Consider the following 26624-nt stretch of genomic DNA (forward strand, 5'->3'; position numbering starts at 1 on the left):
TCCCACTCAATTCTTTCGAGAGAAACTTTTCCTCGAGAAAGGACCCGATTCTAGAAACAATCCTTTATTGCTTTTGGATATGAGACAGGAGGTATACCCAACTGTTTTTGGGTTGTCCTATGAAGATGCATTTATCCGCTTTGGGTTCGAGCTTATCGGCCTAAAACTTTTCCACATAAGCGTCGCAGCCCCAAACTTTTAAGAAATGACAGCTTAGGTTTCTCTAAACCATAGTTCATACGGTGTCATCTCATCAGAATTACGTGGTGCCCTATTTAAAGTGAATGTGGTTGTCTCTAATGCTTAACCCATAAACTATTGTGGTAATTCGATAAGAGACATCATGGTATGCATCATATCCAATAGGGTCCAGTTATGATGTTCGGACACACCATCACACTATGGTGTTCCAGGCTGTATTAGTTGTGAAACGATTTCCACAATGTCTTAATTTTGTGCCAAACTCGTAATTCAGATATTCATCTCTATGATCATATCATAGATCTTTTATCCTCTTGTCACGACGATCTTTCAACTTCACACTAAAATTACTTGAACCTTTCAATAATTCAGACTCGTGATTCATCAAGTAAATGTACTCAACATCTACTCAAATCATCTGTGAAGAAAGAACATAACGATATCCACTACATGCCTCAGCACTCATTGGACTGCACACATCAAAATGTATTACTTCCAACAATTTGCTTTCTAGTTCCATTTTACTGAAACCGAGGCTTTCAGTCATCTTGCCCATGTGGTATGATTTGCATGCCTCAAGTGATTCAAAATCAAGTGAGTCCAAACAGTCCATTTGCATGGAGTTTCTTCATGCATACACACCAATAGACATGGTTCGCATGTCTCAAACTTTTCAAAAATGAGTGAGTCCAAAGATCCATCAACATGGAGCTTCTTCATGCGTTTTATACCGATATGACTTACGTGGCTGTGCCACAAGTAGGTGGTACTATCATTACTATCTTTTGGCATGAACATGTGTATCACTACGATCGAGATTCAATAAACCATTCATTTTAGGTGTAAGACCATTGAAGGTATTATTCAAATAAACAGAGTAACCATTATTCTCCTTAAATGAATAACCGTATTGCGATAGACATAATCCAATCATGTCTATGCTCAACACAAACACCAATCTCGATGGTAGAAGGAGCGTACGATATTTGATTATATCAACATTGGAAACACTTCCAACACATATCATCACCTCACCTTTAGCTAGTCTCCGTTTATTCCGTAGCTTTTATTTCGAGTTACTAACACTTAGCAACCGAACCGGTATCTAATACCCTGGTGCTACTGGGAGTACTAGTAAAGTACACATCAACACAATGTATATCCAATATACTTCTATCGACCTTGCCAGCCTTCTAATCTACCAAGTATCTAGGGTAATTCTGCTCCAGTGGTTGTTCCCCTTATTACAGAAGCACTTAGTCTCGGGTTTGGGTTCAACCTTGGGTTTCTTCACTAGAGCAGCAGCTGAATTGCCGTGTCATGAAGTATCCCTTCTTGCCCTTGCCCTTCTTGAAACTACTGGTTTCACTAACCATCAACAATTGATGCTCCTTCTTGATTTCTACTTTCGCGGTGTCAAACATCGCGAATATCTCAAGGATCATCATATATGTCCCTGATACATTATAGTTCATCACGAAGCTCTAGCAGCTTGGTGGTAATGACTTCGGAGAAACATCACTATCTTATCTGGAAGATCAACTCCCACTTGATTCAAATGATTGTTATACTCAGACAATCTGAGCACAAGCTCAACAATTGAGCTTTTCTCCCTTAGTTTGCAGGCTAAGAAAATCGTCGGAGATCTTATACCTCTTGACGTGGGCACGAGCCTGAAATCCCAATTTCAGCCCTCAAAACATCTCATATGTTTCGCGACGTTTCAAAAACGTCTTCGGTGCCTCAATTCTAAACCGTTTAACTGAACTATCACGTAGTTATCAAAATGTGTATGTCAGATGTTCGCAACATCCATAGACGACGTTCGAGGTTCAGCACACTAAGCGGTGCATTAAGGACATAAGCCTTCTATGAAGCAATGAGGACAATCCTCAGTTTATGAACCTAGTCCGCACAATTGCTACTATCAACTTTCAACTAATTTTTTTTCTAGGAACATATCTAAACAGTAGAACTAAAGCGCGAGCTACGACATAATTTGCAAAATCCTTTTGACTATGTTCAGGATAATTAAGTTCATCTTATGAACTCCCACTCAGATAGACATCCCTCTAGTCATCTAAGTGATTACATGATCCGAGTCAACTAGGCCGTGTCCGATCATCACGTGAGACGGATTAGTCAACATCGGTGAACATCTTCATGTTGATCGTATCTGCCATACGACTCATGCTCGACCTTTCGGTCTTCTGTGTTCGAGGCCATGTCTGTACATGCTAGGCTCGTCAAGTTAACCTAAGTGTTTTGCATGTGTTCCGAGGCCATGTCTGTACATGCTAGGCTCGTCAACACCCGTTGTATATGAACGTATGAATCTAACACCCGATCATCACGTGGTGCTTCGAAACTACGAACTGTCGCAACGGTGCACAGTTAGGGGGAACACTTTCTTGAAATTTTAATGAGGGATCATCTTATTTACTACCGTCGTTCTAAGCAAATAAGATGTATAAACATGATAAACATCACATGCAATCAAATAGTGACATGATATGGCCAATATCATATTGCTCCTTTTGATCTCCATCTTCGGGGCTCCATGATCATCATCATCACCGGTATGACACCATGATCTCCATCATCGTGTCTTCATGAAGTTGTCACGTCATCTATTACTTCTACTACTACAGCTAACGGTTAGCAATAAAAGTAAAGTAATTACATGACGTTTAAGTTGACATGCAGGTCATAAATAAATAAAGACAACTCCTATGGCTCCTGCCGGTTGTCATCGACATGCAAGTCGTGATTCCTATTACAAGAACATGGTCAATCTCATACATCACATATATCATTCATCACATCCTTTGGCCATATCACATCACATAGCATACCCTGCAAAAACAAGTTAGACGTCCTCTAATTGTTGTTTGCATGTTTTACGTGGCTGCTATGGGTTTCTAGCAAGAACGTTTCTTACCTACGCAAAGACCACAACGTGATATGCCAATTGCTATTTACCCTTCATAAGGACCCTTTTCATCGAATCCGATCCGACTAAAGTGGGAGAGACAGACACCCGCTAGCCACCTTATGCAACTAGTGCATGTCAGTCGGTGGAACCAGTCTCACGTAAGAGTACGTGTAAGGTCGGTCCGGGCCGCTTCATCCCACGATGCCGCCGAATCAAGATAAGACTAGTAACGACAAGCATATTGAACAAAATCAACGCCCACAACTACTTTGTGTTCTACTCGTGCATAGAATCTACGCAATAGACCTAGCTCATGATGCCACTGTTGGGGAACGTAGCAGAAATTCAAAATTTTCCTACGTGTCACCAAGATCTATCTATGGAGAGACCAGCAACGAGGGGAAGGAGAATGCATCTACATACCCTTGTAGATCGCTAAGCGGAAGCGTTCAAGTGAACAGGGTTGATGGAGTCGTACTCGTCGTGATTCAAATCACCGATGACCAAGTGCCGAACGCACGGCACCTCCGCGTTCAACACACGTGCAGCCCGGTGACGTCTCCCACGCCTTGATCCAGCAAGGAGAGAGGGAGAGGTTGAGAAAGACTCCATCCAGCAGTAGCACAACGGCGTGGTGGTGATGGAGGAGCGTGGCAATCCTGCAGGGCTTCGCCAAGCACCACAGAAGAGGAGGGAGAGAGAGATGCAGGGCTGCACCAACGAGAGATAGAATCCCATCTTATGGGCAGCCCTATGCCTCATATATATAGGGAAGGGGAGGGGCTGCGCCCCCTCTAGGGTTCCCACCCCTAGGGGGGCGGCAGCCCTAGATGGGGAGCAAGGGGGCGGCCAAGAGGGGATGGGAGAGGGAGGCGCACCAATATGGGCCCTAAGGCCCATATCCCATTAGGGTTTGCCCCCTCTCCATCTCTTAGGCGCATGGGCCTTAGTGGGGCTGGTGCCCTTGGCCCATGTAGGCCAAGGAACACTCCCTACAGCCCATGTGCCCCCCCGGGGCTGGTGGCCCCACTTGGTGGACCCCCGGGACCCTCCCGGTGGTCCCGGTACGTTACCGATAAACCCCGAAACTCTTCCGGTGACCAAAACAGGACTTCCCATATATAAATCTTTACCTCCGGACCATTCCGGAACTCCTCGTGACGTCCGGGATCTCATCCGGGACTCCGAACAACATTCGGTAACCACATACAAACTTCCTTTACAACCCTAGCGTCATCGAACCTTAAGTGTGTAGACCCTACGGGTTCGGGAGACATGCAGACATGACCGAGATGTTCTCCGGTCAATAACCAACAGCGGGATCTGGATACCCATGTTGGCTCCCACATGTTCCACGATGATCTCATCGGATGAACCACGATGTCAAGGACTTAATCAATCCCGTATTCAATTCCCTTTGTCTAGCGGTACGATACTTGCCCGAGATTCGATCGTCGGTATCCTGATACCTTGTTCAATCTCGTTACCGGCAAGTCTCTTTACTCGTTCCGTAACACATCATCCCATGATCAACTCCTTGATCACATTGTGCACATTATGATGATGTCCTACCGAGTGGGCCCAGAGATACCTCTCCGTTTACACGGAGTGACAAATCCCAGTCTCGATTCGTGCCAACCCAACAGACACTTTTGGAGATACCTGTAGTACACCTTTATAGTCACCCAGTTACGTTGTGACGTTTGATACACCCAAAGCACTCCTACGGTATCCGGGAGTTGCACAATCTCATGGTCTAAGGAAATGATACTTGACATTAGAAAAGCTTTAGCATACGAACTACACGATCTAGTGCTATGCTTAGGATTGGGTCTTGTCCATCACATCATTCTCCTAATGATGTGATCCCGTTATCAACGACATCCAATGTCCATGGTTAGGAAACCATAACCATCTATTGATCAACGAGCTAGTCAACTAGAGGCTCACTAGGGACATGGTGTTGTCTATGTATCCACACATGTATCTGAGTTTCCTATCAATACAATTATAGCATGGATAATAAACGATTATCATGAACAAGTAAATATAATAATAATCAATTTATTATTGCCTCTAGGGCATATTTCCAACAATTGCTTGTGATCCGAAGAACATTTTATACATCTCCATGGGCGTTGCGCCCATAAAATGCTGGAGAGCTCGTGGTCCCTCCGGATTAAACTCCCCCAGACGAAGGGAGCGACGTTTGTCGGGCAGTGTTCGGCGAATCAACATGACCTGCATCACCTTGACCAGGTTGAGGTCTCTTTCTAAGAGATCCCTAATGCGGCCCTGCAACAAGGGCACGTCTTTGGATAACCCCCAATCTAATCCTTTGTTGACCCATGACGCTAGCCGTGGTGGGGGACCCGAGCGAAAGGCAGGAGGCGCCACCCACTTGGTGCTCCTGGGAGCGGTGATATAGAACCACTCTCGTTGCCACAAGTCGAGCTCCTCTTGAAAGGATCCCTCGGGCCATGGAGCATCGGCATTCTTACTTATGACAGCGCCTCCGCACTCTGCGTGTCGTCCCTCGATCATCTTCGGCTCCACTCCAAAAGTCTTGAGCCATAATCCGAAGTGAGGAGTAACATGGAGGAACACTTCACACACAACGATGAATGAGGAAATGTGGAGGATGGGCTCCGGAGCTAAGTCATGAAATTCCAGCCCATAATAGAACATCAGCCCCCTCACGAAGGGATCCATCGGGAAGCCTAACCCCGAAGGAAGTGAGACATGAACACTACGCTCTCACCGGGCTGGGACTGGGAATAGCCTGCCTTTGAGCAGGCAACCTATGCGAAATTTCGGCCGTTAAGAACTTAGCCTCTCTCAACTTTAGCACGTCCTCCTCCGTGACGGAGGAAGGCATCCATCAGCCTTGAAGGTCGGAACCGGACATTGTCGAAGGTCCGAGGCGCCTGGAATCTGGAGCCTAGGGTGTTGGAACTCAAGGCGACGGGCGAACTTGTTTTGAGATTGGACAAAAGGAGTAAGGCCCTGGTCTCTTTATAAGAGGTTGAATACCAGGAGCCCTCCCCGTAACCGTTTGGGACTCGCCTTTAATCGAGAAGACATGCTAAAGGGCACGATTGGGTTACCCACGTCCGTATTGATGAGAATGCCGTAAATAAAGGGGACACGATCTCTGCTTTGACAAGACGTGCCAAGGAAACCGCCTCGCAAAACATGCTGAGGTGGAAGAGTGAAAACGATTCGAATAAAGGCTTGGCCGTAGTGTGATGTCACGCTGCGGAATACGTCAGCAGATTAGATTTGTGTTAATATTATTCTCTCTGTGGCAATACGTGGAAACTTATTTTGCAGAGCCGGACACTACTCTTGGTGTTTACAAACTTTTATGAAGAATTTGGAGGAGGAACCCGCCTTGCAATGCCGAAGACAATCTACGCGCCGGACTCATCGTCATTGAAGCCTGGTTCAGGGGCTACTGAGGGAGTCCTGGATTAGGGGGTGTTCGGGTAGCCGGACTATACCTTCAGCCGGACTCCAGGACTATGAAGATACAAGATTGAAGACTTCGTCCCGTGTCCGGATGGGACTTTCCTTGGCGTGGAAGGCAAGCTTGGCGATGCGGATATTCAAGATCTCCTACCATTGTAACCGACTTTGTGTAACCCTAACCCTATCCGGTGTCTATATAAACCGGAGGGTTTTAGTCGTAGGACAACTTCATCATACAACAATCATACCATAGGCTAGCTTCTAGGGTTTAGCCTCCTTGATCTCGTGGTAGATCTACTCTTGTACTACCCATATCATCAATATTAATCAAGCAGGACGTAGGGTTTTACCTCCATCAAGAGGGCCCGAACCTGGGTAAAACATCGTGTTCCTTGCCTCCTGTTACCATCCGGCCTAGACGCACAGTTCGGGACCCCCTACCCGAGATCCGCCGGTTTTGACACCGACAAATATCTTGACCTCAACACAAGTGTAGGTGGTTCTCTCTCAGAAAATGTATGTTGGAAGTGTAGGCATGTTCTGATGGCTCTCTCCACAAATGAAGAGTGGGTGGAGGGGTATAAATAGCCTCCACACAAAATCTAACCGTTACACACAAATCACCAAACTTGGTGGGACCGAATCATGAAACTCGGTCAGACCGATTTAGTTCAAAATGTGTCCGTTAGGCATTTCGATGGGACCGATAGAATCGACTCGGTGGGACCGATGTGCTAGGGTTAGGGTCAAGCCTCATCTCGGTTTGACCGATTACACAAACTCGGTGGGACCGATTTGGGTAATAAGCAAAACAGAGAGTTGGCCAAGCAAACTCGGTGGGACCGATTGCATGTCTCGGTGGGACCGAAATTATTGCAATAGGCAACAGAGAGTTTGCAAGCCCATCTCGGTGAGACCGAGATCCCATCGGTGAGACCGAATTGGTAAGTGTTTCTGGCACTGGCTATGTCAACTAAACTTAGTGGCGCCTAATATAAAGTTTCGGTGGGGCCGAATTTGACTTTTGGTTTGGGACATATGTGGATATGAGAAAGTAGTTGAGGGCTTTTGGAGCATGTCACTAAGCACTTTGAGCAAGCAAGCCATTAGGCAACACCTAATCCCCTCTTAATAGTTTTGGCTTTCCTATGGACTCAATGTGATCTTGGATCACTAAAATAAAATGTAGAGTCCTGAGCTTTGAGCTTGAGCCAATCCCTTTGTCCTCAGCATCTTGAATGGGTTCCACATCCTCTAGTCCATGCCACTCCATTGTTGAACTTATCTGAAACATACTAGGTAGAAGAATTAGTCCAACAAGAGATATGTTCACATTAATTACCAAAATCACCCAGGGAGCACTTGTGCTTTCAATATTTTAAAGAAATAGTTGCACTCTCATGCTTCACTTATATCTTTTTAAGAGTTGATAATACTAATGGAAATTAGTGCGAGTTATGAATTTGGTCCCAATAAGATAGGTATTCAATAGGGATATAATAAAAACTTTCATGTAGATCACTGAATATGATAAGTTTGATTATTTGCAATAGTTTTGCGATATAAAGGTGGTAATATGTGGGTTGTGCTAGTGAATAATTGTGGTTTGGTAAGAATATTGGTGTCGAGGTTTGTGATTCCTGAAGCATGCACGTATAGTCCCTCATTGTGCTAAGAAGTTAGAGCATGAGTTATTATTGATTGTCTTCCTTATGAGTGGCGGTCGGGGACGAGCAATGGTCTTTCCCTACCAATCTATCCCCCTAGAGGCGTGCGTTGTAGTACTTTGCTTCGAGGGCTAATAAACTTTTGAAATAAATATATGATTTCTTTATGACTAATGTGATTACATGGATTATACGCACTCTCACCTTTCCGCAATTTGCCAGCCTCTTCGGTACCATGCATTGCCCTTTCTCACATTGAGATGTGGTGCAAACATCGCTGGTGCATCCAAACCCCATGATATGTTATGCTCTATCACACATAAGCCTCCTTATATCTTCCTCAAAACAGCCATCATACCTACCTATTATGGCATTTCCATAGCCATTCTGAGATATATTGCCATGCAACTTCCACCATTCCGTTTTATTATGATGCACATTGCTACCTCTTGAGCTTGCGTGTTTTTTCCCTTGAAGAGGAAAGGGTGATGCAGCAAAGTAGAGTAAGTATTTCCCTCAGCTTTTGAGAATCAAGGTATCGTTCCAGTAGGAGACAACGCACAAGCCACCGAATACCTGCACAAACAAACACCAACTTGCACCCAACGCGACAAAGGGGTTGTCAATCCCTTCACGGTTATTTGCAAAGTGAGATCTGATATAGATGGATAAACGGTAAAGTAATATTTTTGGTATTTTTGGTTTATAGATCAGAAAGTAAAAGACTGCAAAGAAAGTAAATAGGAAAATAAAATTGTAGATCGAAAACTTATATGATGGAAAATAGACCCGTGGGCCATAGGTTTCACTAGAGGCGTCTCTCAAGATAGAAAATATTACGGTGTGTGAACAAATTACTGCTGAGCAATTGATAGAAAAGCACAAAGTTATGACGATATCTAAGGCAATGATCATGAATATAGGCATCACGTCCATATCAAGTAGACTGAAACGATTCTGCATGTACTACTATTACTCCACACATCGACTAACTCCTGCCTGCATCAAGAGTATTAAGTTTATAACAGAGTAACGCATTAAGTAAGATGACATGATGTAGCAGGATAGACTCAAGCAATATGATGAAAACCCCATCTTGTTATCCTCGATGGCAACAATACAATACGTGTTGGTTCCCCTTCTGTCACTAGGATCGAGCACCGCAAGATTAAACCCAAAGCAAAGCACTTCTCCCATTGCAAGAAAAACCAATCTAGTTGGCCAAACCTAGTCGATAGTTCGAAGAGACTTGCAAAGATATCAAATCGTGCATAAAAGAATTCAGAGGAGATTCAAATAACATTCATAGATAAGCTGATCATAAATCCACAATTCATCGGATATCGGCAAACACACCGCAAAAAGTATTACATCGAATAGATCTCCAAGAACATCAAGGATAACATGGTATTGAGAATCAAAGACAGAGAAGAAGTAATCTAGCTACTAGCTATGGACCTGTAGGTCTGTGGTAAACTACTCACGCTTCACCGGAGAGGCAATGGTGTTGTTGTAGAAGCCCTCCATGATCGAATCCCCCTCCAGCGGGACGCCAGAAAAGGCCCCTAGATGGGATCTCACGGGTACAGAAGGTTGCGGTGGTGTAAAAGTGGTTCTGTGGCTCCCCTAGAAAGTTTTTGGTATTTGAGAATATACAGGTGGAAGAAATAGGTCTGTGGAGTCACGAGGGGCCCACAAGGGTGGGAGCGCGCCCTCCGTCCTTGTGGGTGCCTCGTGGCTTCCCTGACGTGTACTCCAAGTCCTCTAGATGTCTTATGGTCTAAGATAAATCATCGTGAAAGTTTCATTCTGTTTGGACTCCATTTGGTATTCCTTTTCAGCGAAACTCTAAAACAAGGGAAAAATAGGAACTGGCACTGGGCTCTAGGTTAATAGGTTAGCCCCAAAAATAGTCTAAAATAGCATAATAATGCTTATAAAACATCCAAAACAGATAATATAATAGCATGGAACAATAAAAAATTATAGATACGTTGGAGACGTATCAAGCATCCCAAGCTTAATTCCTGTTCATCCTCGAGTAGGTAAATGATAAAAACTGAATTTTTTATGTGGAATGCTACCTAACATATTTATCAATGTAATTCCCTTTATTGTGGCATGAATGTTCAGATTCGTATGATTCAAAACAAAAGTTTAATATGGACATAAAAACAATAATACTTCAAGCATACTAACAAAATAATTATGTCTTCTCAAAATAACATGGCCAAAGAAAGTTTATCCCTATAAAATTATATAGTCTGGCTATGCTCCATCTTCATCACACAAAATATTCAAATCATGCACAACCCCGATGAAAAGCCAAGCAATTGTTTCATACTTTTGATGTTCTCAAACTTTTTCAACTTTCACACAATACATGAGCGTGAGCCACGGACATAGCACTATGGGTGGAATAGAAGGTGGTTGTGGAGAAGACAAAAAGAAGTAGATAGTCTCACATCAACTAGGTGTATCAACAGGCTATGGAGATGTCCATCAATAGATATTGATGCGGGGCATCCTACTACCATCCCCATGTACACTATGACGAGACCTCGACCTCGAGAATACACCATTGGACACAAGGTGAACTCATTCCTAAGTCTTTTCCCTTTCCAGTCTTCCGAGACATGGTTTCTACCTAATGCAAAGACACTACATGTGCTCAGGAACCAAGGACGCAAGGAGAAGGAACAGGAAGCATCAAGACTTGTGCAGAGTTTCTATCAGGCCCGGACCTTCCGGCCACAGCCCGGAACCTCCGGCCCCCGGACCTTCCGGCCAGGCCCGGACCTTCCGGCCACAGCCCGGAACCTCCGGCCCCCGGACCTTCCGGCCCTCGCCACTCCAAACGATGCCCGAGCGTGGCAACTCTCTGATCAGCCCGGCACCTTGCCCGGACCTTCCGGTCCCTGGACCTTCCGGCTGACCCGGACCTTCCGGCCCCCGGACTCCAGCACCGCTCGTACCGTGCCAACTCTCAGCTTACACCGGAACCCGCCCGGAACTTCCGGAGCCCGGACCTTCCGTCCCTGCCCAGAACTTCCGGCCTGCCTGCGCACAGAGTCTCTGGGCCGAGACCGATGTACCTGTTTCGCCCCTCACTTACCCCTTCATGATCCTAGACTATATATACTCCTCCACCCCCACCATTTTAGGGTTAGCAAAGGTTTAGCTCATGTTTGTGTGAGAGCTTTGCTCATCCACTTGGTTACCTTCTCCACGGAGACTCGAGCTTCCACCGGAGAAGATCCCCCAAGCAGATTCAAGACCCCTTTTAGGGAAGAACTCAAGACCTCCTCAGGGAGAAGATCGGCTACCCTTGTATCATCCTTAGTTGTCTGTGGATCGTGTATATTTCCTTATGTACTCGAGGATCTGGCACATGTGTGACTTATTCGTGTTGGTTTAGTGTTTCCTCTTGTGATTCCCCTTGTGTTTTCCCTCTTTCCCCCCTCGTGTTCCTCGTGTTCTTCGCGGGATCCGCTCCTTTCGTGAAAGATAGGGCGATTAGGGTCTACCCTACATCATCTTGGTATCATGAGCCACGTTGATCACGATTTCGGAGCCTCCCCTCTTTGTTTTCTAGCCTAATTTTGTTGATTTCGTCCTAAAATTCGAAAATCCCCACCAAAAATAGCCCCAATTTTTTTGTGATTTGTTGGTTTGGATGATGTTTTGTTGATTTTGATCCATGGATTCGTTGTGTCTCAAGTGGATCTAGCATTCCCCATATTTTCCCCCATTTCTATCCACGAAATCTTCCCAATTTTGACCCTAAAAATCGAGTTTTTCCGCCCCCATTCTCAGATCTGGAATTTAGGGTTCGTCCCGGAAGAAATTCCACGACCCCCGGAACTTCCGGACACCCCCGGAACTTCCGTCCTAGCCCCGGAACTTCCGGGCTAAACAGAAAGTTTACACCAAAAAATCCCCAGACTCCCCGCACTTTTTCCGCGACCCTCGGAACTTCCGGCCACCCCCTGGAACTTCCGGAGCCCGGAACTTCCGGCCTAACCAGAAATTTTCCCCGAAATTTCAGCATCACCCTCCTTCACCGTTTTCATCACAACTTTTCACTCCGAACTCTGATTTGAGTGTTCTTTGGCTCGTTTTGAAGCTATAGACGTGCCCGAGGAGCTCACCTTGGTTTCACCACCTTTTGAAACCATCAAATATTTGGAATTTTGGCATCTTTGCCTAGGCCTTCCACCATATCATCCGCTACACCACCACCGACTTCCGCAACCTAACCAATTTTGTTCCCCATCGCATTAGTGGTTGCTTGAGGAGTGATTTGAGTCTCCTAAGGTGTCTAGGATACTTAGGGACGGTTGCTTCTTCATCAACTACCACCACCACTTCCGCATAGGATTGACCACTATACACTTCCGCCACCCCAACTTAACCCAATTTTGTTTGTGTTGTGAGTTGTGTCTCCTAATGTGTTTAGGCTACTTAGGGACCGTGCTTCTAACTCTGACACCATGTATAGTACACCACCTTACCCTCCATTTCTGCATTGCGTACTCCATAACCCATCATTGACATTCCGCAATTCCATTGAGCTTCCACAAAACCACCACCATATCCCGCTACCACCATTTGACATTTTACATTTGAGATTTTGAGTTCGCGGTTTTTCCGTTTCCTAAGGTGTTTCGGCTACTTAGGGACGAGTATCCATCATCTTGGTATCTCCATCAAGATCACCGCCACTCATCATCGCCACGGACGGTAACCTCCATATCATCTTGGTATCGTGGTATCCCCCCTTTGTATATTCCCTTGCCATTGCATTGATAACCCCTAGCCCATTTTGCGTCACTTGCCTATCGAGACTAGCCATTTGAGTATTGCCGGCAACGTTACTTGTGCACATTAGTGATCTACACCATACATTGCATACATACCTTACCATATCGGTATCATCTTGGTATCATATCATCCTTCGTGCCTCAAGTTTGTTCCCGCATATAAACAATAGCTATATTGGTTTGTGCATTGTGCAAAAGTGGCCATACAGAAAAACAGAATAAAGCTTTTAAGCAAATAAAAAGAGTGAACAAAGAGCTTGTAAGCAAGTGCCATAGCATCATACCACATTGTCATATAAGATCATCTTGGATCATAACACTGGGAGCCATACATACATAGCATACTTGGGATAGAAAGTTCATACATTTTGCATCTTATAGGTTGTGCACAAGTGTCGTATCCGCCTTTTGAGCAATTGTGCTAGCATCTCTCTTGAGTTGTGCAACACGAGCGTTTTTCGTGGATTCTATATTTTGTGCTCATCCTTGGTTGCACTACCCCATTTATCTATCCGTGTGTGTGTTTCCGTGTGCCACATATTGCTATTGGTCTACTTGTTTCACTTGCAAATCTGTGGATCTTTTTCAACATTATTGACTCTTGCTAACATTTTACATCAATTTTTTGTGCCACTATCCTCACCGAGCTCCACCATAAGCCTTATTTGTGTAGGTGTGAGAAACCGACAAGAATTGGTACCAATTGTGCTATTTCCTTGTCCACATTGGAGTGATCATTGATCCACTTTCAACTTCGGTCAAGGTACATTTGGTATTCATTCTTCTCTTTCTACCACTCACATTTTTCTCTTGGAGTGATGGATAGGCAAGGCATTTCATCTCCGGTCTTCCACAACAACGACGGCGTGAACAACTACATCACCAAAGCGTCAATCTTCGATCTACAACGACAAATGCAAGGCGCACAATCAAGATTGAGAGAGCGCATCGAGAACCTCTCCATTGACATTCGCCACTCTGAAGCAAGGAAAAGGGACTACATCGACAACAAGCTTTCCTCACAAAAGGAGGAGCAAGATGCAAGGATGGAGGAGATTCGGACCTTGTTGATCAACCGTTCTTCCCCTTCATCATCCTCAAGGCGGCAACGTTCAAGTCACAAGTCTTCGGAGCGCAAAAATGATGCAAGCGCAAGACGTCCACATCCACATCTCCATGGCGACCACCATCACGTTCGTGATCCACCTCGTCATGAAGGGCAAGTCACCTCCAAGCAACATGTGCACGACGACGATGAACGACATCTACTACGAGCTCAAGTGCGACAACGCCACCATCAACATGAAGATGCTCAAGATGCACCTACCTACAAGTCCCAACAAGCCCTACTTCACGCCAAGTCCAAACTTCATGACCACAAGAGAAGACCGCGAGACAAGCACCACCAAGAGCACGCTATGGCTACAACAACCACTTCGGCATCTTCGCCAAGTGCTATCAAGGCATCTTCACCTTCGGACGTACGGCATCTTCGCCTACTTCCCGTGAGTTCACCCACATCGACATCTTCAACAACGAGGCGACCACCTACGAGCGAGGGTGACACTTCCATCTTGGGAATCCCCTCAAGGAATATGGCCGAGCATGGGACATTCTCTTCGGTCATGGAGACGAGCTACGAGGTGCCACATCATATGGGCCTCCAACAACAAGACAGCGACAAGACGGTCGAGCTAGGGCCATCCCCTTCGACAATGGCGACGAGCATGAACCTCTTCAACAACATGAAGACGGCGCCCATATTGGACTCATACTCCGAGTCAAGCTATGAGACCGCACATGAGACCTCATCTTTGGCCTTAGAGGAGAGTGATTATGTGCCATCTTCGGCATTCATCCATGGCTACGACTACGACATGATTGAGCATGGAGACATTTGCACCTACATCTCTCCGACACCCACATATGACGAGATGCCCCAATTGCCATGTGAGGAGAGCCACCACCACATGAGTGACATAAGTTACTCCACCCTACATGACATTGAGAGCATTTCCTATAAGAGGATGAGTGTGACCACCACTAGCCCCACACTTGAGAGCATGCCACACATCCTATGTGAGGTTGAGAGCCATTTGAGTGACTACACCAACCATACGAGTGAGAGCATCCAAGAGGGAGTGAGTGAGCCTCAACACTTAGTGAGTGAGGTAGTTGATATGGAATGTGAGGCCACTATGATTTCTAACAACTTAACCTCCACTCCGAGTGTGTTTTCTTTGGTGCTAGGTCTCCTACATGACGACATGCCTATCCTCGATGAGTCCATACCTCCAATGGAGACGACGATGGCCATGGTGGAAGAAGATGCACCCCCCACATGGTTCCATCAAGATGAAGATGACCACGACTCGGTCTTCAACACCTCACCTACAACACATGCGCGATGCTCCAAAGGTAACATAGGTGATGGTGTTTCTCTTCTCCCACTAGTGGACTATCTCACCAATGATTGCTTGCATAATGTTGACTCACCTATTCCCATGCTTCATACTAGTGCGAATTCTTCATGTCATGACTTACCTATTTATGATGAATATGATGATGATCATGTTGATTTGCCTAGTTGTGATGCTATGCTCCATAGGATATCATGTGAAAATTCTATTGGTCACATCATGTTTGCCAATCCTTTAAACTTGTCATATGCTATGAGTGAGATCTCACATATTGCATCATTTCAATCTCAACATAGTGACTATGCATGCCCCATTACAATAAATCCCATTTGCACTTATGGCATAGATGACGAGATGATGGTCATTGGCTTTTGTTTTTCTTGTGATGATATTGCCATGCTTCCTTTACATGATTTGCGCAATTCATCTACTATGCCATGCCATGATCGCAATGTTCCAAATATGCATTGTTTTGGATGTTGTCAATATTCTCCAAGTGATGTTTCCATTAATGCTCATGAGGAGACCCCCATAGTTTTCTCATACATATTAGGATATTTTGATGCATTCCATACTTGGCATGATTCCCATAATTGCTTGCACCATATGCATTCCACGCATAACAATGCTCTAGATATTTCCCATGACGCATTACACAATTTGAGTCTCCATTATGCTATACATCACAACAAACCTATCATGATGGATGACATGTTTCTATATCATGCATCTCATTTATTTGAGCATTGGATATTTTGTGCTAACCAACACAAGCATGTGCGCATCATGATGGATGATGTGTACATATATCACGCACACACAATTTTCCCTTTGTCTTTGTTTTGTGTAGGTACTCACGTATACTCGTCAACCTCTCAATCCCAAGAGTTGACGAAAAGAGCTCTTGAGAGCAACGACGATTTGGGATCCCGTGGACTATCCTTACCACCATTCTCTTCGCGCAACAACTACGCGCATCTATTCTACTTGTTTCTCACAGGGCTATGGGCTATATACCTCTTATCGCTTCATGCTCATTTTACCGTGTTCACTTTGCATGCTATGCTTGCTTCTATGCCTTTGCCATGCAATTGTGACCCTTGCTTTCATCTACCCATGATTCATCATTGTGCTACTCCTATGTGTATTTGCATGCTTGGTGGAGATCCTTGTTGCTATTGCCATGTTTATCATGTGCCTCATGCTATTGATGCTATTTTGCTCATATCTTGCCTTCATGCGTGTGTTGTGTCTTGTGCATTATTCATGACTACCATTTGCACACATGACATACTTGACATGATTCCTTCTAGTATGTTGCATCTTCGCACTACTAGCTTGCTTGCCTTGATTCATATGATTGTTTGCTTTGTCGCATCACCCATGTTCCACTATTACTTGCTTTCTTGGGTTGATGACGTATATGTTCATGCCTCTCACATGATATATTTTGTTCATTGTCGCTTGCCTCCAATTGTTGCATCTATGATTATTGATCTTGGAGACTTGGACACTTTACTTGTGATGCATGCTTGCTTGATTGCGCCTATTGTATTTGGTTGTTCTCGTGTCATATGCCTCCATACTATGAAATGCTCCCTTGTCCTTTCTTATGATGAGCACAATTCATACACTTGTTGGGTATCTTAGCACACGAATGATAGGTTTTGGATCTCCGCTAACCTCATTTGTTTTTCCGAGTGTTTGTCATGTTCTTTCATTTTGAAGGATTCACAAGGCGATACCGTCATGAGACAATTTGGTCATGTGAAGGCATACACGATGTGCAACACCAACATTTGCGAGAATCTCCTAAAGGTGAACTCCTTCCCTTTGATCCATCCTCAAATATGCATATTGGATGGGTCACTCTTTCATTGTTGTTTCCTTCTTGTTCTCTACATGATACATCTCGCGAATGGAGGAGCGACATGGGAGATTGGCTCTATGGACCTTCAAGTTGAGGAGCACTCGGACTTATTGGATGCACCTTCGAACCTCCACTCATGCCACGACATCAAGCATTGGTACACCAACACCTCCATATTTGTTGATTGTGCTCACACATGTCATGCTCGATGGACATATCATACACATGACAAATTTGCATCTTATGCATGGATTGACTCACGTTATGATTTCCTTGTTGCATCTTGTATCCCCATGTCATCCATGATATATGAGCTTGTACATCTTCCTAGAAAACTTGTTGTGATCTTTCTTGATGGCATATTCATACATCATGATCATATTGCCTACCATCAATTGCATGATAACTCATTCATATTGAGCATCCATTGACATATTCATCCTATTGATAAACCGTCTCACTATGACATCATTTTGCACCATGGTTGCATTGATCATATTTGCAATACATATGTGTGCACAATGATTGAATTTCCGCCCATGAATGCTTTGCATATCTTCATAGATAATCTTGATAAGCTTCATGCACTTTGTCACAAACAATCTTGCCGCACGGACTCTTTCTTCCATGATGGACACTTTGTGTGCACTAACCATTGTATTTCCGAGTGTTGTTTGTGTTTGCTATTTTTGCATGTATACCACTTCGACGACACCTTGGAGTACTTGGATTGCACAATGTCTTCAACTCTGTCCAACTACAAGTCCATCCACAACAACCATTTCCATGGTGATGAGGATCACGATCCGAGGTCGGATCTTTGCCAAGGGAGGGGAGATGATGCGGAGCATCCTACTATCATCCCCATCTACACTAGGACGAGACCTCGACCTCGAGAATACACCATTGGATACAAGGTGAACTCATTCCTAAGTCTTTTCCCTTTCCATTCTTCCGAGACATGGTTGCTACCTAATGCAAACACACTGCATGTGCTCAGGAACCAAGGACGCAAAGCGAAGGAACAGGAAGCATCAAGACTTGTGCAGAGTTTCTGCCAGGCCCGGACCTTCCGGCCGGCCCGGAACCTCCGGCCCTCACCACACTAGACGATGCCCGATCGTGCCAACTCTCCGATCAGCCCGGAACCTTGCCCGGACCTTCCGGCCCCCGGACTCCAGCACCGCTCGCGTCGTGCCAACTCTCGGCTTACACCGGAACCCGCCCGGAACTTCCAGAGCCCAGACCTTCCGTCCCTGCCCGGAACTTCCGGCCTACCTGCGCAGAGTCTCTGGGCTGAGGCCCATGTACCTGTTTTGCCCCTCACTTACCCCTTCATGGCCCTAGACTATATATACTCCTCCACCCCCACCATTTTAGGGTTAGCAAAGGTTTAGCTCATGTTTGTGTGAGAGCTTTGCTCATCCACTTGGTTACCTTCTCCATGGAGACTCGAGCCTCCACCGGAGAAGATCCCCCAAGCGGATTCAAGACCCCTTTTAGGGAAGAACTCAAGACCTCCTCACGGAGAAGACCGGCTACCCTTGTATCGTCCTTAGTTGTCTGTGGATAGTGTATCTTTCCTTATGTACTCGAGGATCTAGCACATGTGTGAATTATTCGTGTTGGTTTAGTGTTTCCTCTTGTGATTCCCTTTGTGTTTTCCCTCTTTCCCCCCTCGTGTTCCTCGTGTTCTTCGCGGCATCTGCTCCTTTCGTGAAAGATCGGCCGATTAGGGTTCTACCCTACATCAGATATCAATGTGAGTGAGTAGGGATTGCCATGCAACGGATGCACTAGAGCTATAAGTTTATGAAAGCTCAGAAAGAAAACTAAGTTGGTGTGCATCCAGCTCGCTTGCTCACAAAGACCTAGGGAAATTTGAGGAAGCCCACCATTGGATTATACAAGCCAAATTCTGTAATGAAAATTCCTACTAGTATATGAAAGTGACAACATAGGTTACTCTCTATTATGAAGATCATGGTGCTACTTTGAAGCACAAGTGTGGTAAAAGTATAGTAGCATTGCCCCTTCTCTCTTTTCCCTAATTTTTTATATTTGGGCCTTCTCTTTTTTTGGCCTCTTTTTTTCGTCCGGAGTCTCATCCCGACTTGTGGGGGAATCATAGTCTCCATCATCCTTTCCTCACATGGGACAATGCTCTAAAAATGAAGATCATCACACTTTTATTTACTTGCAACTCAAGAATTACAACTTGATACTTAGAACAAAATATGACTCTATATGAATGCCTCTGGCGGTGTACCGGGATGTGCAATGAATCAAGAGTGACATGTATGAAAGAATTATGAACGATGGCTTTGCCACAAATACAATGTAAACTACATGATCATGCAAAGAAATGTGACAATGATCGAGTGTGTCATATAAACGGAACGGTGGAAAGTTTCATGGCAATATATCTCGGAATGGCTATGGAAATGCCATAATAGGTCGGTATGGTGGCCGTTTTGAGGAAGGTATATGGTGGGTTTATGGTACTGGCGGAAGTTGCACGGTACAAGAGAGGCTAGCAATGGCAGAAAGGTGAGAGTGCGTATAATCCATGGACTCAACATTAGTCATAAAGAACTCACATACTTATTGCAAACATCTATTAGTCATCGAAACAAAGTACTACATGCATGCTCCTAGGGGGTAGATTGGTAGGAAAAGACCATCGCTCGTCCCCGACCGCCACTCATAAGGAATACAATCAATAAATAAATCATGCTCTGACTTCATCACATAACGGTTCACCACATGTCCATGCTACGGGACTCACAAACCTTAACACAAGTATTTCTCAAATTCACAACTACTCACTAGAATGACCATAATATCACCATCTTTATATCTCAAAACAATCATAAGGAATCAAACTTCTCATAGTATTCAATGCACTTTATATGAAAGTTTTTATCATATCCCTCTTGGATGCCTATCATGTTAGGACTAATTTTATAACCAAAGAAAAATACCATGTTGTTTTAAAGACTCTCAAAATAATATAAGTGAAGTGCGAGAGTTCATCAATTTCTATAAAATAAAACCACCGTCGTTCTCTAAAAGATATAAGTGAAGCACTAGAGCAAATTTGCCTAGCTCAAAAGATATAAGTGAAGCACATAGAGCATTCTAATAAATCATGATTCATGCGTGTCTCTCTCACAAGGTGTGTACAGCAAGGATGATTGTGCCAAACTAAAAAGCAAAGAATCAAATAATACAAGACGCTCAAAGCAATGTGGTGAATAAAAATATAGCCACAAGTAAAGTTATCGATAGACGAAGACGAAAGAGGGGATGCCCTAGGCTCTTGGTTGTCCTTGAATATTACCTTGGGGTGCCTTGGGCATACAAAGCGTAGGCTCTTGCCACTCCTTATTCCATAGTCCATCAAATCCTTACCCAAAACTTGAAAACTTCACAACACAAAACTCAACAGAAAATCTCATAAGCTCCATTAGTATAAGAAAATAAATCAACACTTTTGGTATTGTTGTGAAGTCATTCTTTATTTATATTGGTGCAATATCTACTGTATTCCAACTTTTCCATGGTTCATACCCCCCGATATGTTACGCCCCAAGACCGGTGCTCCAGACGCCTTCCATGTTTTTGAGTTCCGTCATGTGTGTTTTATTTTATTTGTTGCATGTCATCATGGCATCATGAGCATTGCATCCACATTTGTTTTAAAACTTGCTTTCGTTCATCATTGTCATTTCTCCCTTTGCCTTCATCACCTTCTCTCGAAACGCTCTGTCTTCTTTGGCCTTTCGTCTAACCCCTCTTCGCACAATACTCAGACCCCCCCTCTCGCGTGTCCGAAACTCCCCCGGACCCGACCCGCTCAGTCATCACCGATGGGTCCGTATCATCCCCAAACATCTATAAAACATCTCCGTTTTCTTATTTGGTCTACCTAACCTATTTTTCTCGACCGCCCGATTTAAATCGGAGGGTCCGATCTAGCCCTCTTTTGCACCTCCTACTATATATAGACCAACCTCCTAGACATCAACCCTAGATTCTAGCCCTCTTGTCCCATCGCGCCGCCACTGGCCAACCACTCCTCTCCTTCCTCGGGATCCCCTTGCCCGATCTCCCTCGATCACCTCACCTAGCCCACCACCGAAGCCTGCAGCCTCCTCCTCCCACCTTGGGATCATCTCCCGAACAACCCGAGCTCCTCCTACGCCCGAGCCCTCCGGCCTCGAGCTCCGCCACGCCTCCTGCTTCCCCGAGCACCCGCCGCCATGCGCCACCAGCATCAAGCTTCTGCGGCCTCCTCTGCTTCATGACGAGACCACAACCTCCTCTCACGACCTCCCGCAGGCCCGTCCCTGTGCCCCCTAGCCTCCTCAAGCCGGAGCTCACCAACCGCCTTGATCTGCCGCAAGGAGCAACACCAGCAGATGAGCTCCGCTCCCGTTCTCTCCTTCCTCCGTCTTCCTGTTCCTCTCCCTTTTCTCTCCTCACAGTCCGGTCTTTGTCTCCCTTCTAAGCAGGAGCAGCCATGGAATCATATGTAAAAACTTTAACATGTAAACTGCTTAGAATTTTGTCTAGTTTCATAATATGCAACTTTCATCCATGTTTAAAATGATGTTTGATTAAATTTGCTCATATGACATGTTAAAATGGTTTATTTTGTAACTAAATAACCGTAGCTCCAAATTTAATAAACTTTATATGTAAATGGGGTAGAAAAATGCATAGATTAACTTGGTGCACTTTATTTTGATGTTTAACAATATTAAAATATGTTTTAGGGCAGAACAGTACCAAATTCAAATATTGCATATGGGGATTTTTCAGAATTGTTGTTGTTGTTCCCAGCCTCATTTAAACTTGCCATGTTTAGCAACATTTAATATTGTTGAGTAGCATAAACGAGAGTGAACTAAGTAATTGTATGAGGTGTTTCTTCAATACATATGAGCTCCACTTAATTTGTAGTATTATTTGTTCCACTTTGCCATGCCATGCCTCATTAAACCAGACATGCATCATACTTGTTTGTGCATCATGCCATGTTTATGTGATGGTTGTTTACCATGATGCTTCCTTCTTTCCGGTTGCGCTTCTCCTCGATAGTTCCGGTTACCTTGCGATTGTGAGGATCCATTCGACTACGTTGGCTCATCTTCTTCATGGACTCATTCTTCTTCCTAGCGTGTGTAAGGGCATCTAGTGCCCCTTAGTGATTTTGGTGTATTGAAGACTTATAGGTTAAGGGGCTAATGCATTTGTGAGTGTACATAGGTCTATAAGTCTATGAGGAGTTTGATATTTGCAGAGAAAGTCGACCCCTAATAATGAAGTTCTTCGACTGAAGACTTTGGATTTCTGAAGACTTTCTGAAGACTTTGAAAGTGAAGAAATTGGTGTGACCTTGAAGACTTGGTATTCATTCGAGGAACATGAAGCGTGAAGACTTTTGTTTTCGTAGTTTCATTTTCTCTTTCTTGAGTCATAGGAAACACCGTACTGTTAAAGGGGGTCGAGGAAATACTAAGGAAAATTTTCCATGTGATGCTCAACTCAAAATCCTACACCTATCAATCCCTTCGAGTCAAGCCATTGGAAATCTCATACAGTTCAGTCAATTTCTTCAGAGACAGAGACGAAGTTCTTCTGGTCTCTGAGGAATTTGTTCTGACTGAGGAGTTAGGAATTTGCCAGTGCGGATTGCCTACATAGTGAGGAACATGATAGCCCTGAGGATTTTGCTACTCAAAATTCCGACCGTTGTTGTGCTATGCGCCAGCTATCCCAAAATATCTATCCACCTAACGGTCATATCATTGAAGGGCATTTATGTCTTATCATGTCGGGCTGCTCCCTAGGCTATATATAGCCACCCCCTACAACTACTAGCTGGTTGGCTGCTCCGAGAGAAACTGACACTTGTCATTTGAGAGCAACCCATCCTCCGAGGACTTTGAGCGAAAATCATCAAGTGAGGAAAAACCCAAACCCAAACACCTACAAACCCCAAGTGATTGAGCATCACTGAAGAGATTGATCCTGCGTGGATCCAACGCTTGTTACCTTTGAAGACTGTGCTTCTTCCAGACGGTTAGGCGTCATGGTCTAGAACATCCAAGAGGAATTGTGGATCGCCGAGTGACCAAGTTTGTGAAGGTCTGGAAGTCGCATGAAGACTTACCACGAGTGATTGGGCGAGGTCTGTGTGACCTTAGCTCAAGGAGAATACGGTGAGGACTGGGTGTCCTAAGCTGCGTGTTCAGGACTGGGTGCCCGGGACTGTGTGTCCTTGAGTTTAAATACTCAGCCGCTCCAACCAGACGTACAACTGAGACAATAGTTGGAACTGGTCTACCAAATCATTGTCTTCACCAAGCTTACTGGTTCTATTCCCTCAACTCGTTCATTTCCTCATAACTGTGTTGTGTGTTTGTTCATATCTGTGTTTGAAGACTTTGACTGAAGACTTTCTCAATTTCCTCAGTTCAATTTCTTCAGTCTGATTGTCTTCATCATGCGTTATCCTGTGCTTACGCTACTTGTACTCTATGCCTGTCTTCATTCCATCATGATGACCATGCTTGTATTCTGTTATGTTTACTTTTGAGTACTTATTCCGCTACTAGTAGTTCTTCATTAAGGAATTTCCTCACCGGCAAATTCCTCAGTGAAGAATTTCATAAAAATCGCCTATTCACCCCCCCCCTCTAGTCGATATAACGCACTTTCAATTGGTAGCAGAGCAAGGTACTCCCTTGTTCTGTGTGATTTTGGTTTAACCGCCTGGAGTTTTAGTTATGTCGACCGCAGGTATGAAGAAAGTGACATGCCCCATCTTTGACGGTCACGAGTATCCCAAGTGGAAGGCCATGATGAAGAAGCGCCTCATGGCGATGAACAGCGAGCTGTGGACCGTCACTGAGATTGGTCTGACCGATCTGTGCAAGATGGCGGAAGCTGATGACATTCGCAAGTACACTCTTCTCAACCTCACGGCGAAGGATGTCATCTGCTCCTGTCTGTCTCAAAATCAGTTCAGGAATATCATGCATCTCGATCATGCGAAGCTCATCTAGGACCGTCTCTCTGAGGTCTATGAAGGTCATCGAACCTGTCATGATCCTTGGTTTGAGGACTTTAAGGAATCTCTCAAAGCGATGACATTCGAACCAGAATCATCATCTTCTGCATCATGCCTTATGGCAAAAGATGCTGGGGTAACTGAATGCTACCTATCCGAGTCTAGTGATGATGAATCTGGTGATGAATTTGGACCCAGTTATGTCAAACTTGCTTCCCTTGCCACTAAACAACAAAGAGCTTTGGAAAAAGTTTACTACATGCTAAATAAGAGCGATGATATGTTGGGTGAAGAAATGGATCAGTCAAAAGCTTTGGCTGAAAGTCTTCAGAGACTTCATACTAAGTATGACACCCTTCAAGATCAACATAACACTCTTTTATCTGATCATGAGAAGCTTTCTTATGAATTTCTTCAAAGAAAGAAAGATCTTGAGAAGCTAAGAGTGAGTTATGAAGATCTTCAGAAGGAGCGCGATTCATTACTTGCTCAACAAATCAGCGCTTCTCAGGAAGAATTTTTTCCTCCATGCTTGAAGTGCATTGAACGTGAATCTGCTAATTCTTCACCTGAATGTTCAAATGCTGCTAATGTTTCAAATTCTTCACATGCCTCTGCTATCACTAATTCCTCATCTCTGGACATTGCTAGTATCACTAATGATGCAGGGTTGAAGGAATTGTACATGACAGGCATGTACAAAAGCCTTAAAGGGCATCAGACTCTTTCTGATGTGCTTAAAAAGCAGATCCTCAACAGGAACCCTAGGAAAGAGGGTATTGACTTTGAGAGGAAACTCAATGCTGATGGTACATATTGGAAGCCTAAGCAGTACCCCAAAACTACATGGGTTGCTGCAAAGGGACCTCTAGTTGATCCATCTAACTTATCTGGATTTGCATGTGAATCTCCTCATTCTGATGATGAGTCATTTGACTCCAACTATATACTGTTGAAAAATCAGAATGGTGAAGTATTTGCTAGATATGTTGGCACTAACTGCAGGAACGGTTCCCCTATGAAGAAAATCTGGGTTCCCAAAGGATGCCTTGAAAATCTTCAGGTGAACGTCATCATGACGCCACCTGTGAAGAATAGGAACCCCAGATCAAATTCCTCATATGGATCAAATTCTTCATATGGATCCAAGTCCTCATACGGAGCAAACTCCTCACATGGATCATATTCCTCAAAAGGATCAAAATCCTCATATGAACATCATCGTGCTAACCCGTCTGTTTCGCAGGGAAGATCTAAGGATTATGGATATGTGCATTATTCTTCAAATCATTATGTCCATAAGTCCTCGAAGAATTTCTATGCATACTCTTATGCTTACTCTAACCCCTCTTATGTGAAACGAAATGGATTGGCTTCTATGCCATCCTTCTCATATGGAGCTCGCAGAATGATGAACTCTTTGCCACCCCTTCAGATGTGGGTGGTGAAGAAAAAGAACTAATCTCTTCTGCAGGGTCAGGTCTCCAGACGTACGTAATCGTCTGAAGAATTTGCTGGAGACCCGAGTATGCCTGATAGGACGCAGGCTAATCATGAAGAAATGAACTTTCATTTCTCACGTCCTCATATTGCTTTATCTGCTCTTTTGTTTGATGAAATTGATCTGATGAATTGATGTCATATTCTTCACTGATGAAGTATATGAGTTTGTAAGCTGCACTAATTCATCTGCAGGATGATCAACCCAAAGCCACTTGGTGGGTCCTCGATAGTGGATGTACAAATCACATGACTGGTGACAAGAATCTATTGATGGATGCTCCATTATCTCCGTCGCATCTGAAGCATATCATGTTTGCTGACAAAGGCAAAAGTCAGGTATTGGGTCTAGGTAAGGTTGCGATCAGAAAGGATCGACACATGGACAAAGTCATGCTTGTTGAGTCCTTAGGATACAACCTTATGTCTGTCTCAATGCTTTGTGATCTTGATATGGTTGTTTTCTTTGGCAAGTACCGTTGTGTTGTGGTTATGGAAGCTGACAATTCCAAAGTCTTCGAAGGCTTTAGGAGAGGAGACTTGTATATTGTTGATTTCTCTACAGGACCACAACCAGCCGTGTGCTTACTTGCAAAAGCTTCAGAAGGCTGGCTCTGGCATCGATGACTTGGTCATGCAGGCATGAAGAATTTGCA

At 44.4% G+C, this 26624-nt stretch overlaps 1 protein-coding gene across 1 annotated transcript in view; it reads left to right on the plus strand.

Annotated features, from left to right (window-relative positions):
• Positions 1-19036, plus strand: part of LOC147979693 (uncharacterized) — a 53606-nt gene extending 34570 nt beyond the window's left edge. Inside the window, exons 2-5 of the mRNA XM_087515316.1 lie at positions 14406-14824; positions 14975-15722; positions 18507-18694; positions 19022-19036. Of these exons, the coding sequence (XP_087371442.1) occupies positions 14406-14824; positions 14975-15722; positions 18507-18694; positions 19022-19036 (1370 nt within the window). The remainder of the gene's footprint in view (positions 1-14405; positions 14825-14974; positions 15723-18506; positions 18695-19021) is intronic.
• The last annotated feature ends 7588 nt before the right edge of the window (positions 19037-26624 follow it).

The sequence above is a fragment of the Triticum urartu genome, chromosome 3A, assembly GCF_056163025.1.
Source record: "Triticum urartu cultivar PI428250 chromosome 3A, HENAU_Tu73, whole genome shotgun sequence".
In the NCBI taxonomy this organism is placed as follows: domain Eukaryota; kingdom Viridiplantae; phylum Streptophyta; class Magnoliopsida; order Poales; family Poaceae; genus Triticum; species Triticum urartu.